Consider the following 25,893-nt stretch of genomic DNA (forward strand, 5'->3'; position numbering starts at 1 on the left):
AGGAAGTGGAACATGTGGCTATGAAGATGTCTCCAAATGTAGGGTTGATGTTTCGACATATCTGTGTGTGTTTAATGAGCCATCAACTTTTTTGCTCGTTTTTCTCTTAATGCTTTCAGTTAAAGGCAGATGTTTTTCTGGTAACAATGAATATTTTCGTACATGCTCACCTGTACTGATGCATTCAACTATGAGCTGTATTTGGATTCTGCAGCAGGTAAAGCAGCCATTTTTGTGCTAAAATAATCACTTTCATAAGTAATTATTAACTTGTAATGAATCCTATTTGTGCCAATTAACACTATCAAAGAATGCAAAATTGTACTAATAAAACTTCCCCATAATTATCACCCATGGCTGATCTCCATCCCTTCTTATCATAAGATGATAGAGTAAAGCTCTGGCATGAAAGGCCACGGGCGATATGCATTTCTTCAGGGAATGCTGGGCCATTAATTTTATTAAGCTAGTAACAGGAATATGTGCACAACTTGGCCAGCAGACTTTTCTGACCACCCACCATGTGCATTCACAAGACAAACCAAAAACCACCCATAAATACAAACATGTAGCTGACACCAGTGCTGGACCCCTGTAAGCTCAGCCCCATGAGCCTTTTCCAACACTTGCATGTTGGCAAGGCACATCACTCACAGCTGTGGCCTCCTTATGAGACCCCCACTGAGCTCTGGTGTAAAACCAGTGCACACAAACACACCCAAACAGCCAGCTTTGCCACACAGACGCGCAGATACAAATATGGGCCCAGCCGCTTACACAAGCAGGAAATGCACCCGAGATCTGAGCTCATACCTAAATGAGGTGAGAGGGGAGGAGCAGCAGGTTATTTTTCAAAGCGGAAGAGGATGGTGACAACTCCTGCAACTGAGGCGACGCTCAATTAGTGCCCGGGTCCTGACGATAAGGGGCTTTGTGGTGCCGCAGTGCATGAAAACTAGGTTAGAAACAAAGTTACGCTGAAACGATTGAGGGATGCTCAATGGAGAGCTGGGTCGTTAATTGGGTTCAAACAGCTTCACTATTAGTTGCAACTGAAGCCAAAGTGTTACAGCGTGACAGGCTGGTAAATAATAATGGATTAACTGGTGTGCAGTAAGAACACACACACATTAGTGCACGAGCACATTAATATATGTATGTAAACACAAAGAGGACTGTTCCATATTCACATGCTGAGACAAACAAACACCTCACAGACTCAAATCTCAAGAGAATCCTGCTTTGCTCTCAGATAGTCGAGTGTATTCAGGCAAAACAGGATACACACCTCTGCAAACATGACCGTGCACACATCTAAATCCATAAACACACAGAAGACTTGCTCAGGCATGTCAAAAAGTGATGTTCATCGATTCTGTCTGCCTACATCGAGCATGAGGTCCCTTCTTGCATCAGCACAGGCGCTTCACTTATTTACAGCTCTATTTCCAGCATGCATCACCTCCACGAAGCAAGAGGTGCAGGTTAGTGTATTGTTAGTTACAACCCATCGGAAAGGGCTAAGAAAAACATTAAAAATAAACTGAAAAGAACAGATAATGATTGAATCTGTTGTATTTATTATCCTTAATGAATTTCTTGTAGCCACACCACAGGAGGACTCCCTCTCTTTGCTCCTATTGTGAATTCTTTCCAGGTTAAATGTGGAAGACAGAGTAAGGGAAAACAGAGGTGTGCTTACAGAGCAATGCTGACCACAAGGTCACATTCTCCCCCAGTAAAAGAGCCCATAAATAAATGAGACTAGTCCAGTGGGGAAAACCTCAAGTCTCTGGTCTCATTTCACATCTGAAAGTCACCCAGGTTTGACCCTCCAAACCCTCTTTTCCACATCATAATGTCTATGTAAAAACCATGTGCTGCGTAGTTTTCACATAGAGACTGATGTGGAAGACGCTAATGAAGACATTCCCAGGGCAGGAACACGATGGCAAAACAGACAACATCATTAAAAATAGGACTGAATAACGCCAGTGACTCCATGAGGTTCATTAACAACAAAAGGATGAGCTGTGGCGCCACATAAACAAAACAAGTTTATCGGCAGGGTTCACTGAGGCCTTTAACACTTCAGCTTACAGTTGTTGGAAAATGACTCTTCTTTGATGTTGTTGTTTGGAGAGACACCGCATCCAGACATGTTAACAGAGATGTCTGTTTTCAATTACATAATTAACTAGCATTCCTCCCTCTAAACCTAAATAAAGATGACATTACAACTCTGTAAAACAGTCTAAGGGACGTTAAATAATGGGAAGTATTGAATTTCTATCCATAGAGCTGGTAAAACTGATCTTCTTGATGAAGCAGAGAGCATTCTTGGTCCTCTTCCTGTCAGTTTCAAGATAAAGTTTGAGATTTTATTACTTGTTTTTAAAACACTCCAAGGACATGCCCCCGAATACACGAGCGATTTGTTGCACCATCATGCTCCAGTCATAGCTCTGAGGTCAGCATCCTAACTCCTTTTGGATGCCCCACCTCCCAAACTAAAAACGGCAGATGACTGATTGCCTTTTCAGCTGCCATCCCAAAGTTAAAAGATGTTCTGCCTCTCCATATCAGAGGTGCTCAAACCCTTGAAATTTTCAAGTTATTGCTTAAGACGCTTTTCTTTGAGTTGGTTTTTAATCCTAGTTGATCTTGATATTATTTATGCAAGTGTATGTATGTCTGTGAATATTGTATATGTAAACTTACATATATATTATTTTAGATATTTGTACTGATTTTATATGATCTTTATTCAAATTTGTCTTATTTTGATCTTAATTGTATTTTATTGCTGTGTATGTTCAGCACTTTGGAACTACAATAAGTTGTTTGAAAATGGGTTTTATATATATATATATATATATATATATATATATATATATATATATATATATATATATATATATATAAGGATGACTCTCAGCTACTACCACACCAAATTTTAGATCAATATCTGCAAAATCAGCTGAGTTATAATCATTTGGCATCAATGGGCAACTTGAATTGGATTGACTCCAGTTGTAGACGTACATCCAATGATTCATTTCTTATAGTTTCATTAAAATCTTACCTGTGGTTCGTGAGATATTTTGCAGACAGACAGACAGGGTTGACTCCAATAGTTATTGAAGATGTTTTAATCAAAGATCTCACATCATCTGTTAGCACTTGAAATAAGTGTTTGGGATCACTCTCAACTAATACAACACCAAAATGTAGATGATTATCTGTCAAACTGGCAGAGTTATATCTATTTTGTGTTTGCTAATATCATTATTTGTGGTAGTCGTCAGTTTTAATTTGTTGTAAATATAAAAGCTTCAGTGGTGACAGTTCTTCTTTTAAAAAAAGACAACAGCCTTAGAAATGGGTGCGAGAAAAGTTTGCTGTCTGCTTTAAAGCTCGAGTTTTACTGAAGCAGGTGACAAGCTGACATCTGAATATCAGCTGGGATAATTAGAAATCTGAATTCTATTTGTATGCTAAAGATGAATCTTAATGTCAGGTGTGAATATAATTAGTCCCTGATATGAGGTGCATGTTAATGCTAGGTGCAAGTCTCACTGAAGTACTCCTAATTGACTTTCAAATTCTCTTCCCACTCCTCTTGTTAGTGTAATTTCTGTAGTGGTGCACTACTGTGAAAATTTGCTTGTCTCATAGGTTACAGTAGAAGCAAACCTTCTTTTGCAAAGAAAATTTGACCAATAACTCGTTCAGTTGATTTAAAACATGCACACATCTTCACCCTGAGCCTAATGCAGATATCTGCAGGGGGCAGTTCACCCTCCAGCCACCCCTTCAGACGTAAAGGTTTCAGAAGACTAAGCTTCACTTTATCCTCTCCTAACCAGCAGGTCCCGGACGCAGATTGGCATTTCTTTGAGCGGCCCCGGGGCTGCACACATTAACAAACCCACATGGTGGCTGGCCTCTGATCGGTTGTTGACAAAGAGAGGCCGAAGGTGGCTATTGGCCCATCTCTTGGACAGCTGCCCATCAGTTTTGTGCCACAAAAATGTTCTGGCATTCATGGAAGAGAGGGAAGATAGTGCAAAAGGCACAAGGCCAATGTGCAGCACAGAGCTCTTTGTCGCTGCCTCCTTCATTCCCTGCCATCCCGCAGCAGGGGTTTGCTCCAGCTCTTCTGTAAGTCTAGTCCATGAAAGCTGGTTTCCTCGCATTCAATATAATATGGGACCCTATTGCAGCAAACTCCTATTCCAGGGACAGGAGGCTACTTCCTCTTTCCTGTGCTGATCGGACAGAGAAATCCTGCTGTTCTCTTATAGCAAAAAGAGGACACATCAGCACCGATGGCAAAAGCCTGCTGATGAGCTGACACTACATTGTCTGAAATGTCCCTGGACGTCTTTCACATGTTTCGTTTTAAATAATTAATCTCTTTGACTACAACCTTTGAGCTTTGGACACAAAAACAGAGCCAGTGCTTTTCTCAAATCTGAACCATAATTGGTTCTCTGTGGTTCACCCAAGAATGTGTTTCCTCAGTAAAAAAAACAAAACAGTAGTTTTGTTCCCACTGTTTGCTTTCAGTGTTCCTCCTGCTCGTGAAACAGGGTTTTAAAGCCTGAGGGTGAGGTGTTAGCTTAAATTAGAGCATCTCTTAGGTGGTGGAAGTTATTTTCCTTTGGGTGAAAATTATATCAACAAGATTTGTCTTTCTTTTTTTTCTTTACATCGTGTTGGGAATAGTAAAAACCTTTTATGGCAATTTTGCAGCTGACCAAATGGCTTTCAAACCAAATATCACCTAATGTTACAACAACTGTCTCTTGCTGAAACACACAGTACTTCATTGGTACAACCTCCCTCTCACTTTTAAGCTGCAACAAGCACTGATATTTCCTTTGAAATATCAGCCGGCAGAAGGAGGTTGTCATGAAAACAGCTGCTTGGAGTTGAAAATAACAGACAGGCTCCAAAACATTTGTGTCCAAAAGATTCCTACTGAAAAAAAGCCAACTTCTCATATGAAATAGTTAAGGATGGTGTTCCAATTTTGTGACTAATTCACTGGTTTTATACGGCGTTTTGTGAGTTGACAGTTACTCGATTACATGATTCCCATTTTTCTGTAAATGTGTTGCTGATAATTCAGAATCTTGATACTAAAGTGAGAGGAAATGTAGACAACGACAACATGCGGTTTGATGCATATTCCTTCTTTGAACTGTTTTTGCTATCAGGGTAAATACAGACACAGATACAAGTGTTGGTACTCTTGCAACTCATTGAAATAAAGCATCATTTCTCCTGAAAAGTGACTCAGTTAAAAACAATTGTCTTAATGCCTTTAGTATACAATAAGGTAAACAAAAAATTGTAGGGCAAAAAAATGATTTGTTGTTTACTTCACAAAAATGTGCTAAAATAGTATGGGTAGATTTATTGGTACCCCAAAAGAGACGATTAATCTTTGTATTATAGTCATGGTTCAAACTAAGCGTTTGACCTTAATTAGTATCTCAGGTGCCTTTAAGCTCTTTATCAGCCATCAAGCCTGTTTAAAGGAAACAAATCAACTTTTAGACAAAAATCTGTAAGTAGTTTAATTGCTGCTCTGTAATATTACTGTAGTATCGAACTGTAGGTAAAAGCAAAAAGTGAGACTGTTACAGCTGTTATTGTCACAGAAAAACAACTGATGCTACATAAAAACGGAATGAAAGAGAATAAGAAATGATAACACACGGGAGAACATGGATATTTTGACAGATTTGAGTCTGTAATCTAATGCAGCTGTCATTGTGGGTTTAAAGCTGACAGCTGATATGCTGAGCTGTCCAACGATGTAAACTACTGTTAGGTGTTAAGATATTTTTTTTTCCCCAGTTCTGTCCTCCCATTATTCGTGTGAGTGAAGCTTTAGATCGTGTCTTATACTGAGGAAGTTATAAAGCCGCTGAAGGATTTATCAGGCTATCAGCACACTGCAACATATCTGTGTTACGGCCGGCTTCAAATAAAAAAAAAAAACAGGTACAGATAACATACCTGTATTAAGCCCCTTTCATTTTCCTTAATATCACCTGCCACCGAAGGCAAAAGGCAATGATGTTTTTGCCTGTGTTTGTTTTTCTGATAGCAAATTATCTCATAAATTAAAGGACAATTTTTTTTAAACTCTCAGAAAGTAATCATTGGATACACTTCTACAACTGATAAACTTTCAGAGTCAACCCTTTTCAAGATGGCCGCCACAGTTCTTAGCAAACACAAAAATGGCCATAACTCAATGAATTTCACAGATATTGAGCAAAACATTGATAAGGCAGTAACTGACTAAATGCTGAGCATTAATTGATCACACAAGGTTTGTTTTTCAAACTTTGCTGGTAACCACTGGAGTCCACTCTGTCTGGCTGTTAGCAAAATATCTCATAAACTATAGGACAGATTTTAATGAAACTCAGGAAGAAATCATTGGACGTACATTTAGAACTGATGAACTTTTGGAGACAATTCATTCAAACAGTCATCGCAGTTAACTATCATCAGTTATCACAAAATGGCTATACTTCAGTCAGTTTTACAGATATTAAACTAAAGTTTGATGTGGCAGCAGCTGAAAATCATCCTCAACACTTACTCTGAGCACTAACAGATCTTGTGGGATTTCCCAATATCACATCCCCCATAACGTTCTTTACAAGGTTTGACAAAAACAGCCATAACTCCATCACTTTTCATCATAAGATGATCTTAGTTTAAAATTCTACCATTAAAGGCAGCGGGCGATATCCATTCCTTTAAGGAATGCTAGGCCTTTGATTTTTTTCTTGCTTTTTGTACCATCTTTTCTTTCTTCAACATCTCTCCTTTGTAACTTTAACTGTGCCACAAACTCAAAATGTAGCACACACATTAAAACAGCTTTACTTGCTGATGTAGACACTAAGTAAAACTGAAGGGGCACAAAATTATAGTACTATGGCTGCAATGAAAACTGTACTAAGCATCACCACTAAGAAATTGGCTCATTTACAGTTAATTTATGATAGTTGGATCAGAAACAGCAGAACAAGGAAAATACAACTCCCTGCTTTTCAGTCTGGGTGTAGCATGACACAGCGATGAAATTCATTTACCTGTAATTTTCTGAAGACAGGAACTGAAAAGCCTAAATGTCCACCGGAGTATAATTTTGGGGTGGCTTTTCCTTACAACTATCTCACTTAATTCCACAGCAGCTGGCTAAATATCTAAATTAGTGTCTACACCCTGCTTCCGCCAAAAGTAGCAGCAATTTCTCAGTCAGATGCTGAAGTGTTCCAGAGTGGAGAGGTGAGGATATGAGTGCTTTAATGTGATGTGCCAGTTTGTTTCTGGAACTGAAAAGTGTAACAGCATCACCTTGAGTGGCAGCTCTTTTTACCCAGGCAAGTCACGTTCTCACCCAGACACAAACGAAACTGAAAACTCCTGCAACAGCAAGAAGCGAAAAACAGACAAAAGATACCGAGGAGGGGGGAAAGGGGGCGAGAGAAGAACAGGGGAGGCAGATCCTACAGAGAAAAGCAACAGAGGACAGTGGATGTTCCTTGTTTTTTTCTTTGGTAGAATTTGGTTGGGCTCACTTGAGAATAAAAGTCTGCATTACAAGCTTAAATTGCCGAGGAGGAGCTGAGCTTACACCAGAAATTCTACCTTACAGTCAATTCCCAACATGCACGAGAAAACTGAAGATCTACAAATGTGAGGAGAGAGAGAAAAAAAGAGGAGGATGATAACAACAGGAAGAATGAGAGACAATAAGTATGGAAAGAAAAAATGAGAAATGGAAAAACAGGCTAGGAGGAGGAAAGAAACTGAAAAGTGACAAGAAAGGGACAGCAGGGAGCAGTGCAAAGGAAAAAAATGTGGTGGGTTAGTGGGAGGGAAGGGAAAAACTTTGAACTATTGGGAGTAAATGGGGAAAAGTTATAAAGAAAGCAGGAAGATGTTGTGATTGAGTGGAACTCAGCTATGAATATTGCATGGTAGATGGGACAGCAGTCAGTAAATAGTCAACAGAGAGATCATTTCAGAGCAACAAGCACATAAAATACAAAGAGAAGAAAAAAAATAAAGTTCTCTAAAATCTACTGCAGAAAAAAAAGTGATGCACTGCAGCAAAAGCTAAATTATGTACGTACTCTGGAGTTTGAGGAGGTGGTTTGGAGTTTGGCAGTCCAAGCCTTTGGGAATAAGCCTGGATAATCCTGTGCACTGCCAATGTGTGTGTGTGGCGTGTGTGTGAGGGGGTTAATAAAAATATGGCAGTGACTGGAACGAGGAATGAAGATAGAAGCAAAAGACTGGGTCACATATGAGGAGAGGGAGGTGTGCAAGACTGAATCCATGAGTTTAGATGATGGATTTGAGCTTAAACACACTAAAATTTTCTAATACCTAGGGTTAACATTTGGTGTAGATAAATACAAAACTCAATCTAGAGCAATTAAATTAGAAACAATTGTGCTTATAGATAAAGTTACTGATAGAATCTCATATCAACTCTGATCTGGGCTCTGTTTAGGAAGGTGCTGAAACAATAAGAATTGGTCTTAAAGTTCAGGACAACCAATAGATTCCTGCTTAAATAAAGTAACATTTTTCATGAAACATTAAGTCATTTTTTCCCCCCACAAATCATTATGATGTCATTAGTTATATCTACTCACTCACATCAATGTGCTTTAGACAGTAATCTCTTAATTACACAGTCAAATGTGCATCTTATTTTAATAACATATCAAGGCTCACGATTCAGTCTCACCCTCTTTTTCAAATATGCCCACTTCAGGTTTCGTACAGACCGAGGGCTCTGTCAGAAAATGCATTTTGTAAACCGGTGGTGATGTCGCTTAGACTACATTCACTCATCTGTAAATGTGTGTTGTTGGATTTCTGTAAATATTATATTAAACTGCATAAAAAGGCAGAAATGCAATAGTTTGATGACAGCCTGATCAGTAGTCCTTGAACAAATATTATGGTTAGACTGCATCAGTAAACCATGATGGTGGTTCTGATGGTGTTTGACGGTGGAGGGATTTCCTGTGTCTGCATCCATGTCGCCACTTTCAGCTTCTCCAGCACGAACACACTCAGTTAAAGCTTAATTTTCCCTGGTATTATTTTCTCTGAGCCCTCGGACAAACAACAACTCTAATAGTAACATAATATCAGTGTTGTGCTCTGTGCCACGGTGCGTTGTCTGTTTTTGGGTGTGGCCGAGAAAGGGAGAGCTTGACAGAGTGTTTGTGCACGTAAAGGAGCCGGTGTGGCTGTATTTGTGGACGGCTGAACTGGCTCAGATGAATTCAGATTTGTGCGTGTTGATAAGAGTCGAATGAAAGGCAGTGAGGATGAGATGAATTACTCTCGCTGCCTTAATTGAACCCATCGTCGAAATCAAATGCATATTAAGATCCAAAACGCTTGTGGTTACAGTATAGTCAAGTCAAACAGATTGGCTATCAATATAAACTCCTCACTAAAAAGCATTTCATTAGGCCCCGTTTCTACTCATATTTCTCACTCTTTCACATAAACAGAGTCAAACACTTTTCCCTCCTCTCCCTTATTACTATTGTTCAGTCAGAGTGATAATGTAATGCACTGAGACCTTTCATATTATTTGTCTGCAAGACAAATCATCACTTAAATGCATACAATACTTCTTGAAACATAATGTTTTCCTGATATACAGTTTAACTCTCTTCAGTGTTAAGCTCTTAGTGCTGCTTGAGTTCTTCGCACTTTCTGACCCTCTTCAATCTCGGTCCACAAGGACCGAAGTCGGTGCAGTACCCATTGGTGTGTCATTAATCTGCTATCTAGAGAAATGCATCTCTTGCAGAAACAGGAAGACATGCTCTTGTGCCTCAAACTGGGCAAAACAAAAGTTCCAACAGGCATAGTTCATGACAGACCTTTTGACTTGAGAGAACAAGTCCAGTACAGATGGATTAATGAGAGCTGCTCTCCATTTAGAGGAAGTTCCGCTTCTGCACGGATTCTGCAAGACAACCAGTTTGCACAGGTGCAGAAGTGGAATGCAGTCCTCATTAAACACAACTGTTTTTGTCCTACTTTTAAAAGTCAAAATGTCTGTCATGAAATGGGCCTGTTGGCATGAAAATCTTATTGCGTTTCCTCCTACTTCCCTGGAATCATTCTTGCCTCATAACTCCTTAGGTTTGGGAGGAAGGTGGGAGGTGAACGACATGGTTAATCATCTCAGAGATTGATGTATCTGGCTACTGTGAAGTTGCGGCACAATATTAGAATTTGTAGGCGGAGACGGAGGGGGAAGGAGGGGGTATGTTTGAGGGTGAGGAAAGTTGAAATAACTTGTGAAACAGTTGATTACTACTGTTGCAGTGGGTGGAGGTGTTGTCGAGGTTATGCACTGCCACGGAGCAAGTGCTCCACACTCCTTTGTCAAACACAGGTGGAGAATTGCTGCTGTGCATTAACACAAAGTACACTCTAATCTGCAAGGACTGCTCTAATAATGTGTGGAGAAGCCACTCTCCATGAGATCTCAGAGGAACTGCATTAATATGCAAACCTCTTTGTATTTCCAACAAACACACGGTGGTCCCGCTTAAATCAACTTCTCACCTCCCTCATTTGTTTTTCCACCGCTTGGGTTTTTTAATCACTTCTTTTCATCACCGGCTGCGCGCTGCAACTCATGAGGAGCGGGGGCACGGAGGCGATCGTGGGGGTGAAGGAGGAGGCGCAATAGCTAAAATGTCAGCCTCAGGATATTAACGCTCTTAGTTCTTTATCCGTGTCGTGCCCAACAAAGGCAAGAAAGTGACCAGCACAAACAAGAAGCGAGTTAGGCCTCCTTTTACACTGGATTATGATCCCAATATGATTGTGGATGGTCTTTGCAGGGTTTTGGTAAGGTCTTTAGGTGTAGTGAGGTCCTTGTTATGCACAACAGAGTTTGATACGTCCATAATGTTTTTAACCATGCACAAAATTTCCATAGCGAGGTCATGTTGGTTATACGTCAGCAGTGTGTTGGGCTGCTGGGTACAGTGTTGTGGCAGCGGTGGCAGAGTATCCATGACATGGTGCCTTGGTAGTCAAGAATTTGGAACAGGACTGGTTGTGCTCATCTCATGCCTAGGCAACGGCAGTGACTGTGAGAAGGTCATGAAAGAAAACGCTTCATCTAAATGGAATTCAACCATTATTAATCCACAAGTGCTTTCCCTATTTTTTGAAGGTAAAATATCTGCTGTAAAATAGGCCCATTGAATAGGGGATGTCATCAGAATTCAATGATTTTCTGCACTGATCTGAAGATCAGGCTCAAATTTCATTCCTTTTCTTTAATAGGTCAAGCAAACAGATCGTGTGCACATGAACAAAGACAGGCGCACAAGAACGCACACAAGCTTGTCTTCTTTGTGGAGTATTTTCAGTCCAAGTCAGTCAGACAGAGTTTTAACCGGTATTTGTCTCAATGGTGGCTTCAGATAAGCTTAAAAAGAAATATCAACAGTACTTTGGGTCAAAAAGCAACAGAGCAGTATTACAAGAAAAAAAAAAAAACATTTTGTGCAGTCAGCTGAAACTAATATTACGTCTCCTTCTTTCTGTTGTACTCTCTCAAACACACATAACACACACAACACACGGGCTCAGGACCTCTATAACCTGCCTTTTAATACTTTTCACAACAGTGAAAAGTATTAAAAGTATTTGTCTGCTGTCAAAAGAAACTGTGACAGCAGACGGACACGCATTCATGAAAGATGAACAAAGGGATCAAAAGGCACATTGCAGCCTTCAGTAGAGCAGAGCTACTCATATCATATCTCTTTAATATTTCCACAATCATTTAGTGGTGTAATTGCTGCTTAAACTTAACTTCTATAACAGCAATATTCAGAGGAGAAATGACTACATGTTTTTGCGATAGATGTTTGGTGTGGTTCATTGTTGAACATTAAGAAATGAACCTGCAATACTCGAACTGTACTTAACATTGAACATAGCTCAAGGTCATTAATTGAAACATAAATATCCTTCAGATTAAACTGCACTTCATAAAACTGAGTTTATTTGCACAATATGAGAGTAGACCTCAGGTTGATGCTTGAGGCTGTAGGGGTGGAGAGGTCAAAAAAAATCTTTATTAGAAAGAAACAGTTTTTGTTTCAAATTAGAGTCTCAAGCTACTTTCACAAGCTGCTTCCAAACAATCAAGGTTCCCTTTACATCCTGAAACAACTGGGGGTTTTTCTAAACACCTGTGCTGCATTCCTTCAGACCTATCTTGATAACAAACTAATTTAACTACAATCTATACAATTTTAAAGCAGTAATGTAACACCTGTGCACAGTTACTGAGTGCTAGAAACTGATAGATGGTACCAAATTGAAATTCTAGAGGTGCTTCATAATGTCAGATGTTTTTGTTCTTGGATTTGCTTGTCCATCCTGTATTTAAACAAACTATCTCTGACGATGCAGCAGTTCTTTTTTTAGCGTTTGTCTGTTTGTATCCCAATGCTTTGCCTCGTCTGACTGCTGAGATATCAAGGGAAACCTATTAGTCATCCTCATGATGCACTGGCCTGCCTTTCTGGAGCAGGACAGACTTCCCTCTAAATATGACAGCATTCAGAGCACAAACACCAAACAAACACATAGTAGATGTGGCATAAGAAAGGTGTAATGCCAGGGGGGCTGTAATGACAGAGGTTACAGAGATACACAGAGTGATGTAAGGTGCCAGACAGTCTGGAACCAGCCCTGTGTGTCAAGATAGCTGAGAAGCTGAGAGTGGGAAGGATTATTGGAGCATGTGTCCATGTAAGCTTATATGTCCACATGCATGCCTTTAATTTGTAATCATGCTTTGGATATTACATATGAGTGTCTGGGTCAGATGTCCATGAGGCTGCCGTCCTCATTCAGGATCGCATCTCACTGCAAAATCTGACAGGAGGAAGCGAAGAAGAGGAGGTGGAGAAAGGAGGCAACTGGAACAAATGAGTGGAGTGTTCTTCTGAACAAAATGGCAGGTTATCAACTATAGTGGTCAACAGGCTGTCATCTAGCACGACGTCTGCACAACCTGGAGTCGGCGTTCACTATGTGGGTGTTAGATTCCTGGCATGAAAACGCTCCTACATCATACTGCTGCTAGAAATTTAGGATAGAAGGTAAATTATTCATGACATTTTGTTTTTTACTTTGGGAGTAAAGTGAAAGCAGAACAGGTAAAACATCTCCTCTCATTGAAGATGCGCTACTTCGAGGCAGATTTGGGACCAGAATCATGATAGAAACCGTTTACTTTTGAAAAATGGACCCGTTTGACCATATCTGCTCACTGCAGCAGGACGCCTTTGTGCGAGATGTTTGCTTTTTCTCTCAGACCCCACCAGCTATAGAAACAAGGCATTTATGACAGAGAGCCACTTTCTTCTTGCTGTTGGGCAACAGCAATCGAGACAAATGATAAAAATAAAGCTCAATTTTTCCTAAACTCAGAAAAACTTTCATCCGAAAGGACTGACAGCAAAGCAGTCAGTGGCTGCTCATTACAAACAGAGATTCAGAAAACTGATATCACAGAAACTGTGCAGAACTCTTCATGAATTAAATGCTTGGCTAGCACAATGCCGCCAAGCTGTGGTTAAAAAGTAGTTGTCTTCAAAGATGCTATCATTTTCTGAATTGCTCAGTTTGTTGTTTTGAGGTGCAGAACTAATCTCTCTGGGATACAAAGACACTGAAGGGAAGGAAAGACAGAAACGAGAATTATTGAGCAAGGTCGAACAACCAAAATGATCCATCCATTCATCTATTTTCCAACTTATTTGAGACAAGAATGAGGAGGCAGCAGTCAGCTCTGAGATCCCTTCTTATCCTCAGCCACCTGCTCCAGCTTGTGGAGGACACTGAGGCCATCCTAACCAAGCCAAGACAAAAATCTCTTTATTGGGTTCTGGTTCTGCCCTAAAGGTAGGATCTCACTGGGCTGAGGCTGTTGGAAACTAGTTGGCAAGCTTGATTTGATATTGTGAGTTGTTATTTAAACTTTAAGTTGCTGTCTCAATGAATTGTGTTCGCGACCAGCGAGCCAGGCTGCGCGGTTTTGTGCGACCACTTTCCAAAATTCAGTTTACTTTCATGTACACAGCTCACAAAACTTTAACTTCTCCTTACAAAAAAAAAGGGAACTCTACTTTAAGCCCATCCTCGGAGCAGAAAACACAAACATGAAAAGTGTTACTCAGCCACGTTGCCCTTATTGTCGTTTAGGATCACAATGGGTGAATACAGCAGGGATCTAAAAGCTTCACCGGACAAGCACTTTGGCAAAAAGGTACACTGTGACACAAAGAGGTTCAAATTCCTTTCTCACGTGAAAATAAACTAGAAGTTTCACTTCACCAAGAAGAAAAATGAAGTTAAGAGTTAAATTTATGTAGTTTGTTTTCAATCTGCTATTTTTTTCAATCGCATGTCTTTCATTTTTCTAGCCATGTTAACAGAAGAGCAACATTTTAAAAATTTAACAGAACCGTGACAACTCTACATACTGTATAGTTTTAATAATCAGGTCAACTTTGTTGTATGTTTGTTTATGACAAGATACTTGTGTAATATCAAAGTTTTCCACACAGTTGAAAGCTTTAGTGTCAACAGATAATGTTACAAACCTACCATGCCAGGCTAAATGGATAAAGACACTATAATTGTCTTTATCGGTACGTTTAACTTGTACTGGTTCAAAGAATGAAATCAGCTACAAGTCTTGACTGAACGTTAGCTTTTTGTTCCAACTGTCTATACTACAAGTGAAGTGACTGAACAGCCTAAGAACTGCTTCATTTTTTACCTTATTTTTGTTGTTAAGTCATGTTTGACAGTATCGGTTCTTTTTCACCTGATCATGATGGTATTGAGCTACACCAACAATTGTTGATTGTCATGGGTGTTTTACTCATAGCACAAAAGATGTCAAGGGTGATTAGGCCATCTTAATTTCTCTGATAAACTGAGCTGTCAGAGAGTATATTTACCAATACCAAAGCTTTTCTTGTCAAATAACTCCCCTCTTAGTTTCACTGAGAAATAAACACTAGAATTCATCTATTGAAAGCCCACGCTGGGAAAAGATGCCTTTTTTTCCCCCCTCTCATCCTCCATACATGTCAACACGGTGGAGTGAGACAAGTGGAAGAGAGACCAGATGAAGGAGGAAAATAAAGATGTGGGCTGCGACGAAAAGTAAAGGCTAATTATTTGAGACAGACGCAGAGTTTCTTTCAGAACACAAACTAGTGTTTCTGTATTCCTAACACCTCCTCCTCCTCAGGCTGAAGCGCACCTCAGCAGAAAGAAAGAAATATTTGATTTTTAGTTTTACAAGACTTTTTATTTCAGAAAAGTGGCGGCAAGATGCCTGACAAAAAAAAAAAAAAAAACGCAGTGGGGCCCTTACGCATCACACCTCACCTTTCTGCCTCTTCTGGCCTTTTTCAAATCTAAAGGTTAACGCTGTGGTTTGAGTCAACTGCTGGGAATAAGTTTCATCATCTCTCTGAGTGACACACTCCCTGCTTACGAAACAAACAAACATTTCTGGTACCTCTGTTAGAGTTTGTTTCTTGCTTTCTCAGTTCAGGAGATTTATTTATTAGGTCTAGACCAGAGACTTGACGCCAGACTGCCTGCAAGCTGACTCCACTCTATTACTTTTATAGAAAACAACAACTTGTGTAATATTTATAATCAAAGATTAGTTTTAAACACAATAAGTGCATGAAAGAAAGTGTGATTTATTAGATAACAGAACCCTTATATGTTCCTGTAAGCTGTTTATTGCAACTTAAATTAACATCATAAACACTTATAGGAAACCTTTTATTTACTACTATTTATTCATTGGTCACAACTGCGTGTAAAGTTTCTACGCTACAAGGACAAAGAACTTATTCTCACAAAAGCAAAAACTCATTTAAAAAACACAGGTGTCTATGTGAATGAAGATTTTTCAGAGCGCATTAGAAAGAAGAGGGCTGAGCTGTTTCCAGCTATGAAGCAGGCCAGAGAGAGGGGAAATTTTGCTGTTATTAGCTATGACCGTCTCATAGTTAAACCTCGTCAACAACTTCAGACGGAAATTATCTGTGAAGATTGAATCATTCCTAATTTTATATGCATGATGACTTCTTCTGGTCTAGTATACATATGTGATGATTTCTTCTGATCCAGATCAAAACAGTATTCTCCAACTACAACATAATTATCTTGGTTTCTCTGAACACTACTGTGAAAGTACTTTTGAAACTTTGGTAAATTCTCTTGGTTCTAGAATTGATTTTTCTTTTCTTCATGTTAATGTTCGTAGTTTGTCTAAAAACTCTGAGGGCTTAGTGACTTGCCTTGAAAATCTAAGTCATACCTTCAATGTGATAGGGCTAACTGAAACATGGCTAACTGATAATACAGCTATGCATTTTCATTTGGAATCTTATAAACATATCTTTAGATGTAGAGTGGGAAGGGTGGGTGGAGGGGTTTCTTTGTTTATCAATTCCCTTTTACATTATAAAGAAAGATGTGATATTGAAGAACTTTTTTTTTCTTCATCAGAAGTAGTAGCAATAGAAACTAATTTAGTGATAATCTTATGTGTATATAGACCACCTAATAGTGATCTATCTGCATTTATTAATGATATTTCAAATGTTTTGGATATTATTTGTAATGAAAAAAAAATTGTTACATAATGGGTGACTTTAATATTAATATTGGAAATAGTGAGCATAATATGTTAATCAAGGAATTTATTGACACTATGTATTCCTATAGTTTTAATCCTATGATTACAGTACCCACTAGAGTAACTACAACTTCAGCAACTTATATAGATAATATATTTACTAATGTGTACAACAGGACTATGAAATCTGGTGTCCTGTGCATTGATGTGGCTGATCACTGTCCCATATTTTTGATTATTGCCAAAGAGAGTGAAAATTGTCCCTTTTTACAAAAAAAATAAATATAGACGAGTTTTCAATGAAACAAATTTTCTAAATTTTAGACACACAGTAAGTCAGTTAAAATGGAATGAAATCTATCAAACAGTAGATACTCAGAAGGCCTTTTCAGTCTTAATAAAAAAGATTACTCAGGTATATAATTCATGTTTTCCTTTACAGTTAGTATTTGGTAAAAACAAAGTGTCCAAACCTTGGATAACTACAGCTATTATAAAGTTACTGAAAAATAAAAATAGATTATATAAAAAATATCTCCTTTGTCCTACCCCATTTAATTTGTTGCAGTTTAAAAAATATAGAAATAGATCAAATCACATCATAAGAAGAGCAAAAATTCACTATTATAATGTGAGGTTAGTTGAACAGAAGAAGAATGTATCATCTTTGTGGAGAACCATTAATTGTATTCTCAATAAAAATCATTCTAAAAAACAGTTACCCAATGAATTTAAAATAGGCAAGTCCACAGTCTCAAATCCACGCCAAATTGCTAAAGGATTTATAGACTTTTTTTCTGATGTAGGTCCATCATTAGCTGCTAAGATTCCACCTAGTCATATTGGACCCTTAGAATATATGAATTCTCCAATTTCCAATGATTTTAAATTTGAACCTGTTACTGAGGACGAAATTAGAAAAATAATTATCAAATTAAAAGATTGTTCACCAGGACATGATATGATTGACAGTAAATTACTCAAAGCAATTTGCCCTGATATTATTAAACCATTACTTTATATTTTTAATCTTTCTTTAGACCAAGGTGTTGTGCCTGTAGAGTTGAAAATAGCAAAAATTACACCAGTCTATAAAGAAGATGACCCTGCTATTTTTGACAATTATAGACCAATTTCTGTCCTGCCAGCATTGTCCAAAATTCTTGAAAAACTTGTTTACACAAGAGTAATTAAACATTTGGACAAAAATAAAATTTTATATGCTCATCAGTATGGTTTTAGGAAACAACATTCTACTTACATGGCACTTGTTTACTTGTTGATTGAAATATACAAAGCAAAAGATAGAAAAGAAAACACTGTAGGTATTTTTCTGGATCTTTCAAAAGCATTTGATACTGTTGATCATATCATTCTGTTAAAAAAACTTTCACATTATGGTATACGAAATAAGCCACTACTTTGGTTTACAAGTTATCTCTCAGACCGGTATCAAACTGTAAATTATAATGGGACAGAATCACTTCCTCTTCTCTTAAAGTGTGGTTTACCACAGGGTTCCATTTTGGGTCCCCTGTTATTCTTACTATATATTAATGACCTCTCTAATGTTTCAGATAAGCTTTCAATAATTTTATTTGCAGATGATACAAGTGTATTTTATTCACATAAAAACCTTGAAACTCTAATAAAGGTAGTTAATGGCGAACTTGACAAGTTATCCACTTGGTTTAAGTCCAATAAATTATCACTTAACATAAAAAAACAAAGTTATATAATATTTAGTATTAAGCCTTATACATTTAAATCTACATTGCAAATACAAATTGATAATATTTTCATTAATAATGTTAAATCCACACGTTTCCTTGGTGTCATGATAGATGATCAGCTATCCTGGAAACCTCACATTAGTGCTGTAAGTACAAAAATAGCCAAAGTTGTTGGTATACTAGGTAAAATTCGGCATCTGATTAACAAAAAAGTTGCAACTATGTTGTATTATTCAATGCTGTATCCATATATCAATTACTGTAATATTGCTTGGGCTAGCACCCATCCATCCAAATTAGAATCTATTTTTCGACTACAGAAGCGAGCTTTAAGAATAATATTTTGTGTAAATCGTAGACACCCCTCACAGTTGTTGTTTGATCAGGCAAGTATTTTAACTGTTTATCAAGTTAATCAATTTCAAATTACTTTATTTGTTTATAGTTCTATAAAAAAGTTACTTCCTCAACATTTCTGTAATATTTTTACTTTTAATAATGAATTTCACCAGTATTCGACTCGTGGTAGTTGTCTTATTAGACCTCCATACTCTCGCATAACTCAAGCACAGTTTAGTGTTTTATACAGAGGATCAAAGATTTGGAACAGTCTTCCTAAATCCCTCATTGAGGTTTCTAAAGAACAGTTTAATCAGAGAGTCAAATCGTTGCTTCTGATGTGTTTGAATTTCCCATATGGGTTTGTTTATTAAATGTTCTTTTTTTTTGTTTATATAAAGAAATGTTTTTAACACTGTATTTTTATAATAGATAAATGTTTTTAAATTATTTGTTTAAATGGAGATTGCCGCTTTTCAAGCTCCTAGAGGGTTTTTTGGCGATTCTCCGGCACATTGGTTTTTATGATGTAAAGTAATGTAGAATATAATGTTATTTGGTTTTGTTTTTCTTTTTTTGTTGTGTATTTTTCTTATTGTGCAAATAAAGAAAAGAAAAAGAAAGAAAGAAGCAAAATAAAATTTTGAGTTAAACTAACCAACCTTTGATGCCATTACTGGACTCTTAACAAGCTTTATTGCTTTTCTGTTTGGGTAAATTCCTGTTTTCTCTAACGGTTCGCCTCCATCACGCTTGAAGGCGACCCCGTTCCTCTCTTCGACCCACACAACCTTTCAGAGCGAGGCTCACAGCGCTGTGAAGGCTATCAGATGTGCCGAAATGTTTGATAAAAAGGCTTATAAACTACTAGCCTGAGTCGAACTGATTAGGTGTTAAAGTGATGACAACAGGGCTTCCTGTACGATATTCACATTAAAATTTAATTGCCTTAAAATCATCCTGTTTTATTGTAAAAGCTGAATATGGATACTAAATGCAACAGCAGGGTGGGGAGATGGGTTAATTAAAAATAATTTATAATAAAGAAGTGAAACAGAGCTATTGTAAGATAATAATCTGATAAATACTTAATAGTGTAACAAAATGTTCCAAACAGCAGAATTCATTCAATACAATGATCAGATATAGTTATAATACATTTTATCTCCAGCATACACACAGAGATTATAAGTTTTTCTTCTCTTTTTAGTCAGTTGGACTGCTGCAGGATTTGTTATTTAAAGATTTCCTTCTTTTTCTTCACCTTACAAACAAACCCCAACAAAAAGATTAATCACTGGCCACTGCCACATCCAGACTGCACTTCGCAATGACCTCCTCCTATCTGTCAACAGATCAGGACTGGGATACACATGTAATCTCCCATATCTCCTCCAAGCATCACATCAAAATGAGAGCTGCTCTCCGGAAAGTCTCCACTGGTGGATTGAGTGCTGGCAGTGGGTGGAAGGTGATGGGGGGGTGTAATGTACATGGACCAACAAAGACAGGTAAACAAACCAAGTTTTTAGGAGACTTTAACAGTCGTGAAAGCTCGTGCAACTTTAAAGCTGCTGTTAGAAGGAGGAAGCAATAGTCAGAGTGTGAGTTTCATTAAACTTATTATTCATGCTTCTCATTATTTGCCTGTGAGTCAACCTTATTAACATCAAATTTGATTTGTCTGTCTGCAGATGGTGAAATCTTAGTCTGCTGTCTCCACTGTGAGTCCACACAGCCATTTAAACCACACATGCCTTTTAAGCCTGTAACTGGCTTCTCTGGGATCAAAACTCAAAGTTTGCTGATTCAACGTCGTCTAGCGCAAATACAGCACATTTACAACTACTACAGATCCTCTTTAACCATGAAAACTGAACAAATAGAAACTACTAATTACCTTCATTGAAGCTCATTTGCTTTCCTTTGCTTTAAGAGTGATAAGGAAAAAAAAAGGCAAAGTGGGATTAACATGAAAGAGAAGAGATCTAGTTTAATGAGAGGACACTTCGCTGTGCTAATGGAGGTAATTAAAAATCAAACAGGAAGTGATACTGCATACTGTAAGTGTTCTGACAAGACCAGGCAAATCTCACAGAGAACGTAAAACAGATGGACATGTGTACACGCATATATACAGCATAACGTGTCATACTGACTCACGTCAACAGCTCTATATTCCACTACAACCCTGATGTGTGCACAGCACGCTAATTTGCTTTTATGGCTGCTTTAACATCCTCGAAGTGTCCAAAACAGGCAAAGCATATACATAAAATATGCACAGTTAGTCACAAACTTTAAGTTCTGCTGTTGTTCGCCACTCTTAACTTGAAATATCTATTTATGCGACAAATTACAAGATAAAGGGATGAGGACAGTCTGTCAATCTTTGAATATGGTCCAAAAAAAGCCCACTTCTGTGGACTTCATCAGCTGCAATCAGTGCCAGAGCCACAGTTTGCCAGCTGTGCTGCATTCAACCTAAATAACAACAAAACACACTTATTACTTTCAAACGTTACTGAGAGAAGATTATGGTTTTACAAGTTTAAGGCTGCAGATCGGCTGGATGTAAGGTGATGTGAGGTCTGGACCTGAGCAATATGACAACGTGATTATGGTGGGCCGGTAATATCACCTGATATTATATGTACACCAAACCTCGTTTTTGTTAAATTATTTTAGGTTAGGATTTAAACTAGCCTTTCAGCCTAACACTTTTTAAAATTGTGGCATGTATTCACGATTCTTACAATAATTTTTACAGCTTTTACTTTTCTTCGGTTTTATTACGAATGAAAATGTTTTCCAACAATTTGTGTTATTTCTTGTTAACCATTTGCTGCTCTAACATGCATTAACCTGTTCCAAGAGTAATACTGATCTCACCTCTTTCCTCAGAATCAGTGTCTGTTAGCTGTGGATACTGAGGCTAAAAATACAAAGATCTATTTTGTTTTACTGTCAATTAATTAAACAGTTTGTTAATTATAACAAAGACTTCAGACCTCTCTTATATTCTGCTTCAGCAGAAATTTAAATACACATTGAACTGTTCATACACATCAGCTTTGTGTGTAAATCAGAAAGTTTCACAGATTTAGTCACTTTTGAATAGATTTTGTTCATTTTATTTTTGTTTGTAGTAAAAATAAGCAAATCTAAAGCTGACACTCATCTTAACTTCTTTTTTTTCTACATTAAGGAAGCGATACATCTCATTTATCTTCTGATGAGAAAGAGTCTAAATGTAAAACATTTGTCTCAATATACACCTAATGAATCCATTAACGGATTAGTTAGTTAGGTAAAGGATCATCTTTTCAGCTTTGATCCTAATATAAAGACTCACGCATGATGCTGGTACATTACATCAGTAATTCCCCACCAGGTTGAACAAAGTCAATAGATGTTCTTCAGCTGCAAACTTGACACGAGCTCAGTGCATAATAAATGGCTGCTCCTTCATTGTCTGCTGGGCGTCAGTATGTTGTTACACTATTTAACAGAAAAAGGCCTTACAGAGCTGATGCTTTACCAAGCTGTCAATCAACCACCTCACTGGAAACATAAAACCACCAACATGACTAAATCTGCAGCTAAAGAACAGACATCACCTTAGCAATCGTGTGCTTCCTGCCTTTTTGACCACACCTGCCCTGCCTTCACACAGACGATTCACGCTCTGTTAGGAAGATCTCTCACGACTCTTTTAACGGACATGTTCCGCTTATGAGACGAGAGCTTACCTTTGGATGGCTCTGTACGCTTGGGTAGATCCAACGTGTCATAATTTTTGTCGTTATCACCACTCTTTCTACCTGCATAGGGAAGCGAGGAGAGAAAATTACGTCAGTGTTTTAACCCGAGAGACGCAGTGGTTAGACCAGGGGTGGGCATTCCTGGTCCTCGAGGGCCACTATCCTGCATGTTTCCCTTGTTTCCCTGCTCCAACACACCTGATTCAGTGCTTAAATCACTTCTTCATGTTCTACAGAAGCCTGTTAATCACCCATTGATTCGAATCAGGTGTGTTGGAGCAGAGAAACAAGTAAAACATGCAGGACGGCGGCCCTCGAGGACCAAGAATTCCCACCCCTGGGTTAGACTGATATGGGTGTAAAAAGGCGATGTCAATATTTTATACCCATAAAAATATACTGATTTTTTTTTTTTTAATGATGAGTCCCTGGAAGACAAGAACACTAGCATTAAAACTAAATGTGGATGAGTTATTAAACACTCAGGTAAAGCAGTTTAAACAAAAGTACTGATCCATGCAATTGGTGATTGTGCATATACACCTACAGCAAAACACAAATGGGAACACGTACAACAGAGAGCTAGAAGTATGGTTCTATATGTAGAAACACACCAGCAGAATTTAGTACGAGGACCATTTGGGCCCATGTACATGAACTGGTATGTGTTCTTAAAAAAAATAATAAAATAAAGTCAAAACCACACACCCACACATACACTTAATCACACCGTATCTCTGCACTGAAACAGTTACAAACTTACACATTCCTGATATACAGCAGTGTTTCTGAAGCAGCTGGGCACCTTAAATAATGCATTAGCAGAAAGAAAATGTGGGCGACTGCAGCTCAGCCAGCTAATGGTCCAATCACATGCTTTTGGACATGCCCTTGGGACAGAACAGTGATACAGAGACAGAATGACTGATTCCTCAGCTCGGTGGAAGTTAAATTTTCAGTATCTGGGGTCAACGGGAGCAGAAGTTATGAAGCACTCCCGTCTAACAACCACTTCCTCTAAAAAAAATCAAAGAAAAAATTAAAAGCAAGCCCAAATATTTCAGTCGTCCTGAATCAGGTTAAAAAAAGAGTAGGTTTTAGTTTCAAGGCATCCTTCTTGAATTTTTAACAATCCTCCTTCAGTTGTGTATTAGAGAAGTGTATGAAGATTAAAGTAACAATCATTTAAGAGTTAAGAAGACACACACTTTTGTCTTAAACACCTGAAAAGATAGCACAACATTGTTTTAACTAATAAATATAACTTCATGGTGAGTCTGAGCAAGAAGAATAAATATATTTTTTTAAAAATCTGACAATTAATCTGTCAAACTAGCGACAAACTACTGTGCTGACAAACTCAAAATGATTGCAGTAAATTATGTTTCAAAGATATTATAAATAACAGCATTAACAAGCTCTGACTCAGTGATAATAATTCACATCAACATCACAAGTAGACAATACAGTCTCCCCAGCATAACCTGACATTTAAGCTTTATTTTAACAACCAGGTGTGATAAAATGCATGTTAGTTTAAGCTCTACTTCAACAAAGAAAATGTAACAGATTAGCCTTTTTCACTAAGCTTTACCTTTCCCTTTCCCCTATTTTAAATAACCAAGAAATAAAACTAAATCTACCAAATACAGAAGTTTAAAAAGTCTTAAAAAAGTAAAAACTGGAGTCTCAAACCCTCTGTGGTGTGGTTGTTAGGTATGGCGGAGGAAAAGCATGTGGAATGAATGAAACTCTACAATTTTCTGAAGTCCTTGGAACTTTTCTCTGGTTTTTGGAGGACACCCAAAACTATTTCCAACCGCACTACTACAGCCATGGGGGAGTAGGAAAGGAAGGAGAAGAAAGGGAGGATGGAGTTGGAGAGGAGGAGGAGAAGAGCTGAAGAAAGAAGGTCTGAAAGGGAGGGTGGGGGCACTCACCTTGATTAAACCATTCCTCTATAGTTAGCCAAGGAAGCAGCAGCAATGCCAAAAACCACAAAGCAGGGAGAAAAGAGAAGAGGCATGGTGAAAACTGTGTGTGCGTGTGTCAAGAAGCTGCAGTGAAAGTCACATAAACAGCTTTCTTTTATTTTAACAAAAAAAAAAAAAAAGAGTAACAATTTTCTAAAGGTGAATAACTAAGGGATGTCAAAAAGAAGACAGAGCACGCATAAGTAAGATGGCTGAGGGAGTGTGTGTTGGGGAACAGCTTTAAACTGAGAAAATTTGAAAGAGATTTTGAGATAGGTAAAGTTGGGGGGGGGGGACAAAGATTTAAAAATGAAAAATATCAGATTTTACTACTGGTAAGGCAAGATGGAGATTCAAAAGCAAAACGCAAATAAAAGCGGCACCAAATGTCAGCGTTTGTGTAGCAGCTTTTTCAGATTCATTCATCAGGGAAGAAGAGAAACAACCAAGAGGCAGACTCTTTCAGAAAGCAAAGCAGAAGCTGTTAGGAATTTGGTAATCACATTTGTTTTTTCATCTAAATGTGACATTAAGTCACAGAAGAGGCTAGTTTTAGTCATACTTAATGTATCAGGCGGCGTTGCCTAACTACCTTTATTATCATGTATAGTTTTATTTAAAGCTTCTGTGCATAAGCCTTTTTCCTCAATGAGCACAGAGAAAGTCTCTTATTATTCAGCCTGTGTAAATGCGGTTAATTGATTTCTGTGTAAACGCCTACACTTGTAAGCTCGGTGTTGTTCTGACCCCTGAACCAATAGGACTCTGAAGAGTCATCAGAATCGAGGGTCACTGGCTGGTTGTCACTTCTCATTGGCTGACTGACTAATGGCGGCCATTAATGCTGGACAGCGAGGAGATAACAGTGTCATTTTCCCAACAGCCTGGGAGAACAATGATTTAGAGGTTTCTATATGTGGATGTTAAGAAAAGGCAAAAACGTCTCTAACTTCCCCGTGCTGCAAATGACATTATTATCTTTGTTATAGAATAAAAGCATTTAGCGATCTTCGATATTATGGTCTATTTTTTTTTTCCCCCTTCCTCTCACCTTTGGCCTTCTTGCCTCCGAAGCAGCCAGCATCGTCCTTCTTCTTCCTCTGTGGTCCTGCTGATCCAGGGGCCTGTAGCGCCGACGGGTCCTGGAACTTTTCAGCCCCAGGTACTTCTTTGTGGACGTGGTAGGAGAGGTTCCTCATAATACAAACGCAGTTCTCAACAGACTAAAAGAAAAGGAGATATAGCATTAGAGCGTTTCTCCATATGGGAGTCAGCAGACCTTGATATAACCC

The 25,893-nt window shown here is 38.2% G+C and overlaps 1 protein-coding gene across 13 annotated transcripts in view; it reads right to left on the bottom strand.

The window, feature by feature from the left end:
• Positions 1 to 25,893, bottom strand: part of arvcfb (ARVCF delta catenin family member b) — a 233,709-nt gene that overhangs the window by 17,904 nt on the left and 189,912 nt on the right. For 11 of the 13 annotated variants that reach the window (XM_017414607.3, XM_017414609.3, XM_017414605.3 and 8 more), the window contains 3 exons: positions 25,653 to 25,824; positions 24,569 to 24,586; positions 22,617 to 22,688 (listed from right to left, as the gene is read on the bottom strand). In XM_017414607.3, coding sequence (XP_017270096.1) covers positions 22,617 to 22,688; positions 24,569 to 24,586; positions 25,653 to 25,824 — 262 coding nt within the window. The remainder of the gene's footprint in view (positions 1 to 22,616; positions 22,689 to 24,568; positions 24,587 to 25,652; positions 25,825 to 25,893) is intronic. The other 2 variants (XM_017414611.3, XM_037975067.1) reach the window with 1 other exon arrangement.

This window comes from Kryptolebias marmoratus, linkage group LG1, assembly GCF_001649575.2.
Source record: "Kryptolebias marmoratus isolate JLee-2015 linkage group LG1, ASM164957v2, whole genome shotgun sequence".
Taxonomy (NCBI): Eukaryota; Metazoa; Chordata; class Actinopteri; order Cyprinodontiformes; family Rivulidae; genus Kryptolebias; species Kryptolebias marmoratus.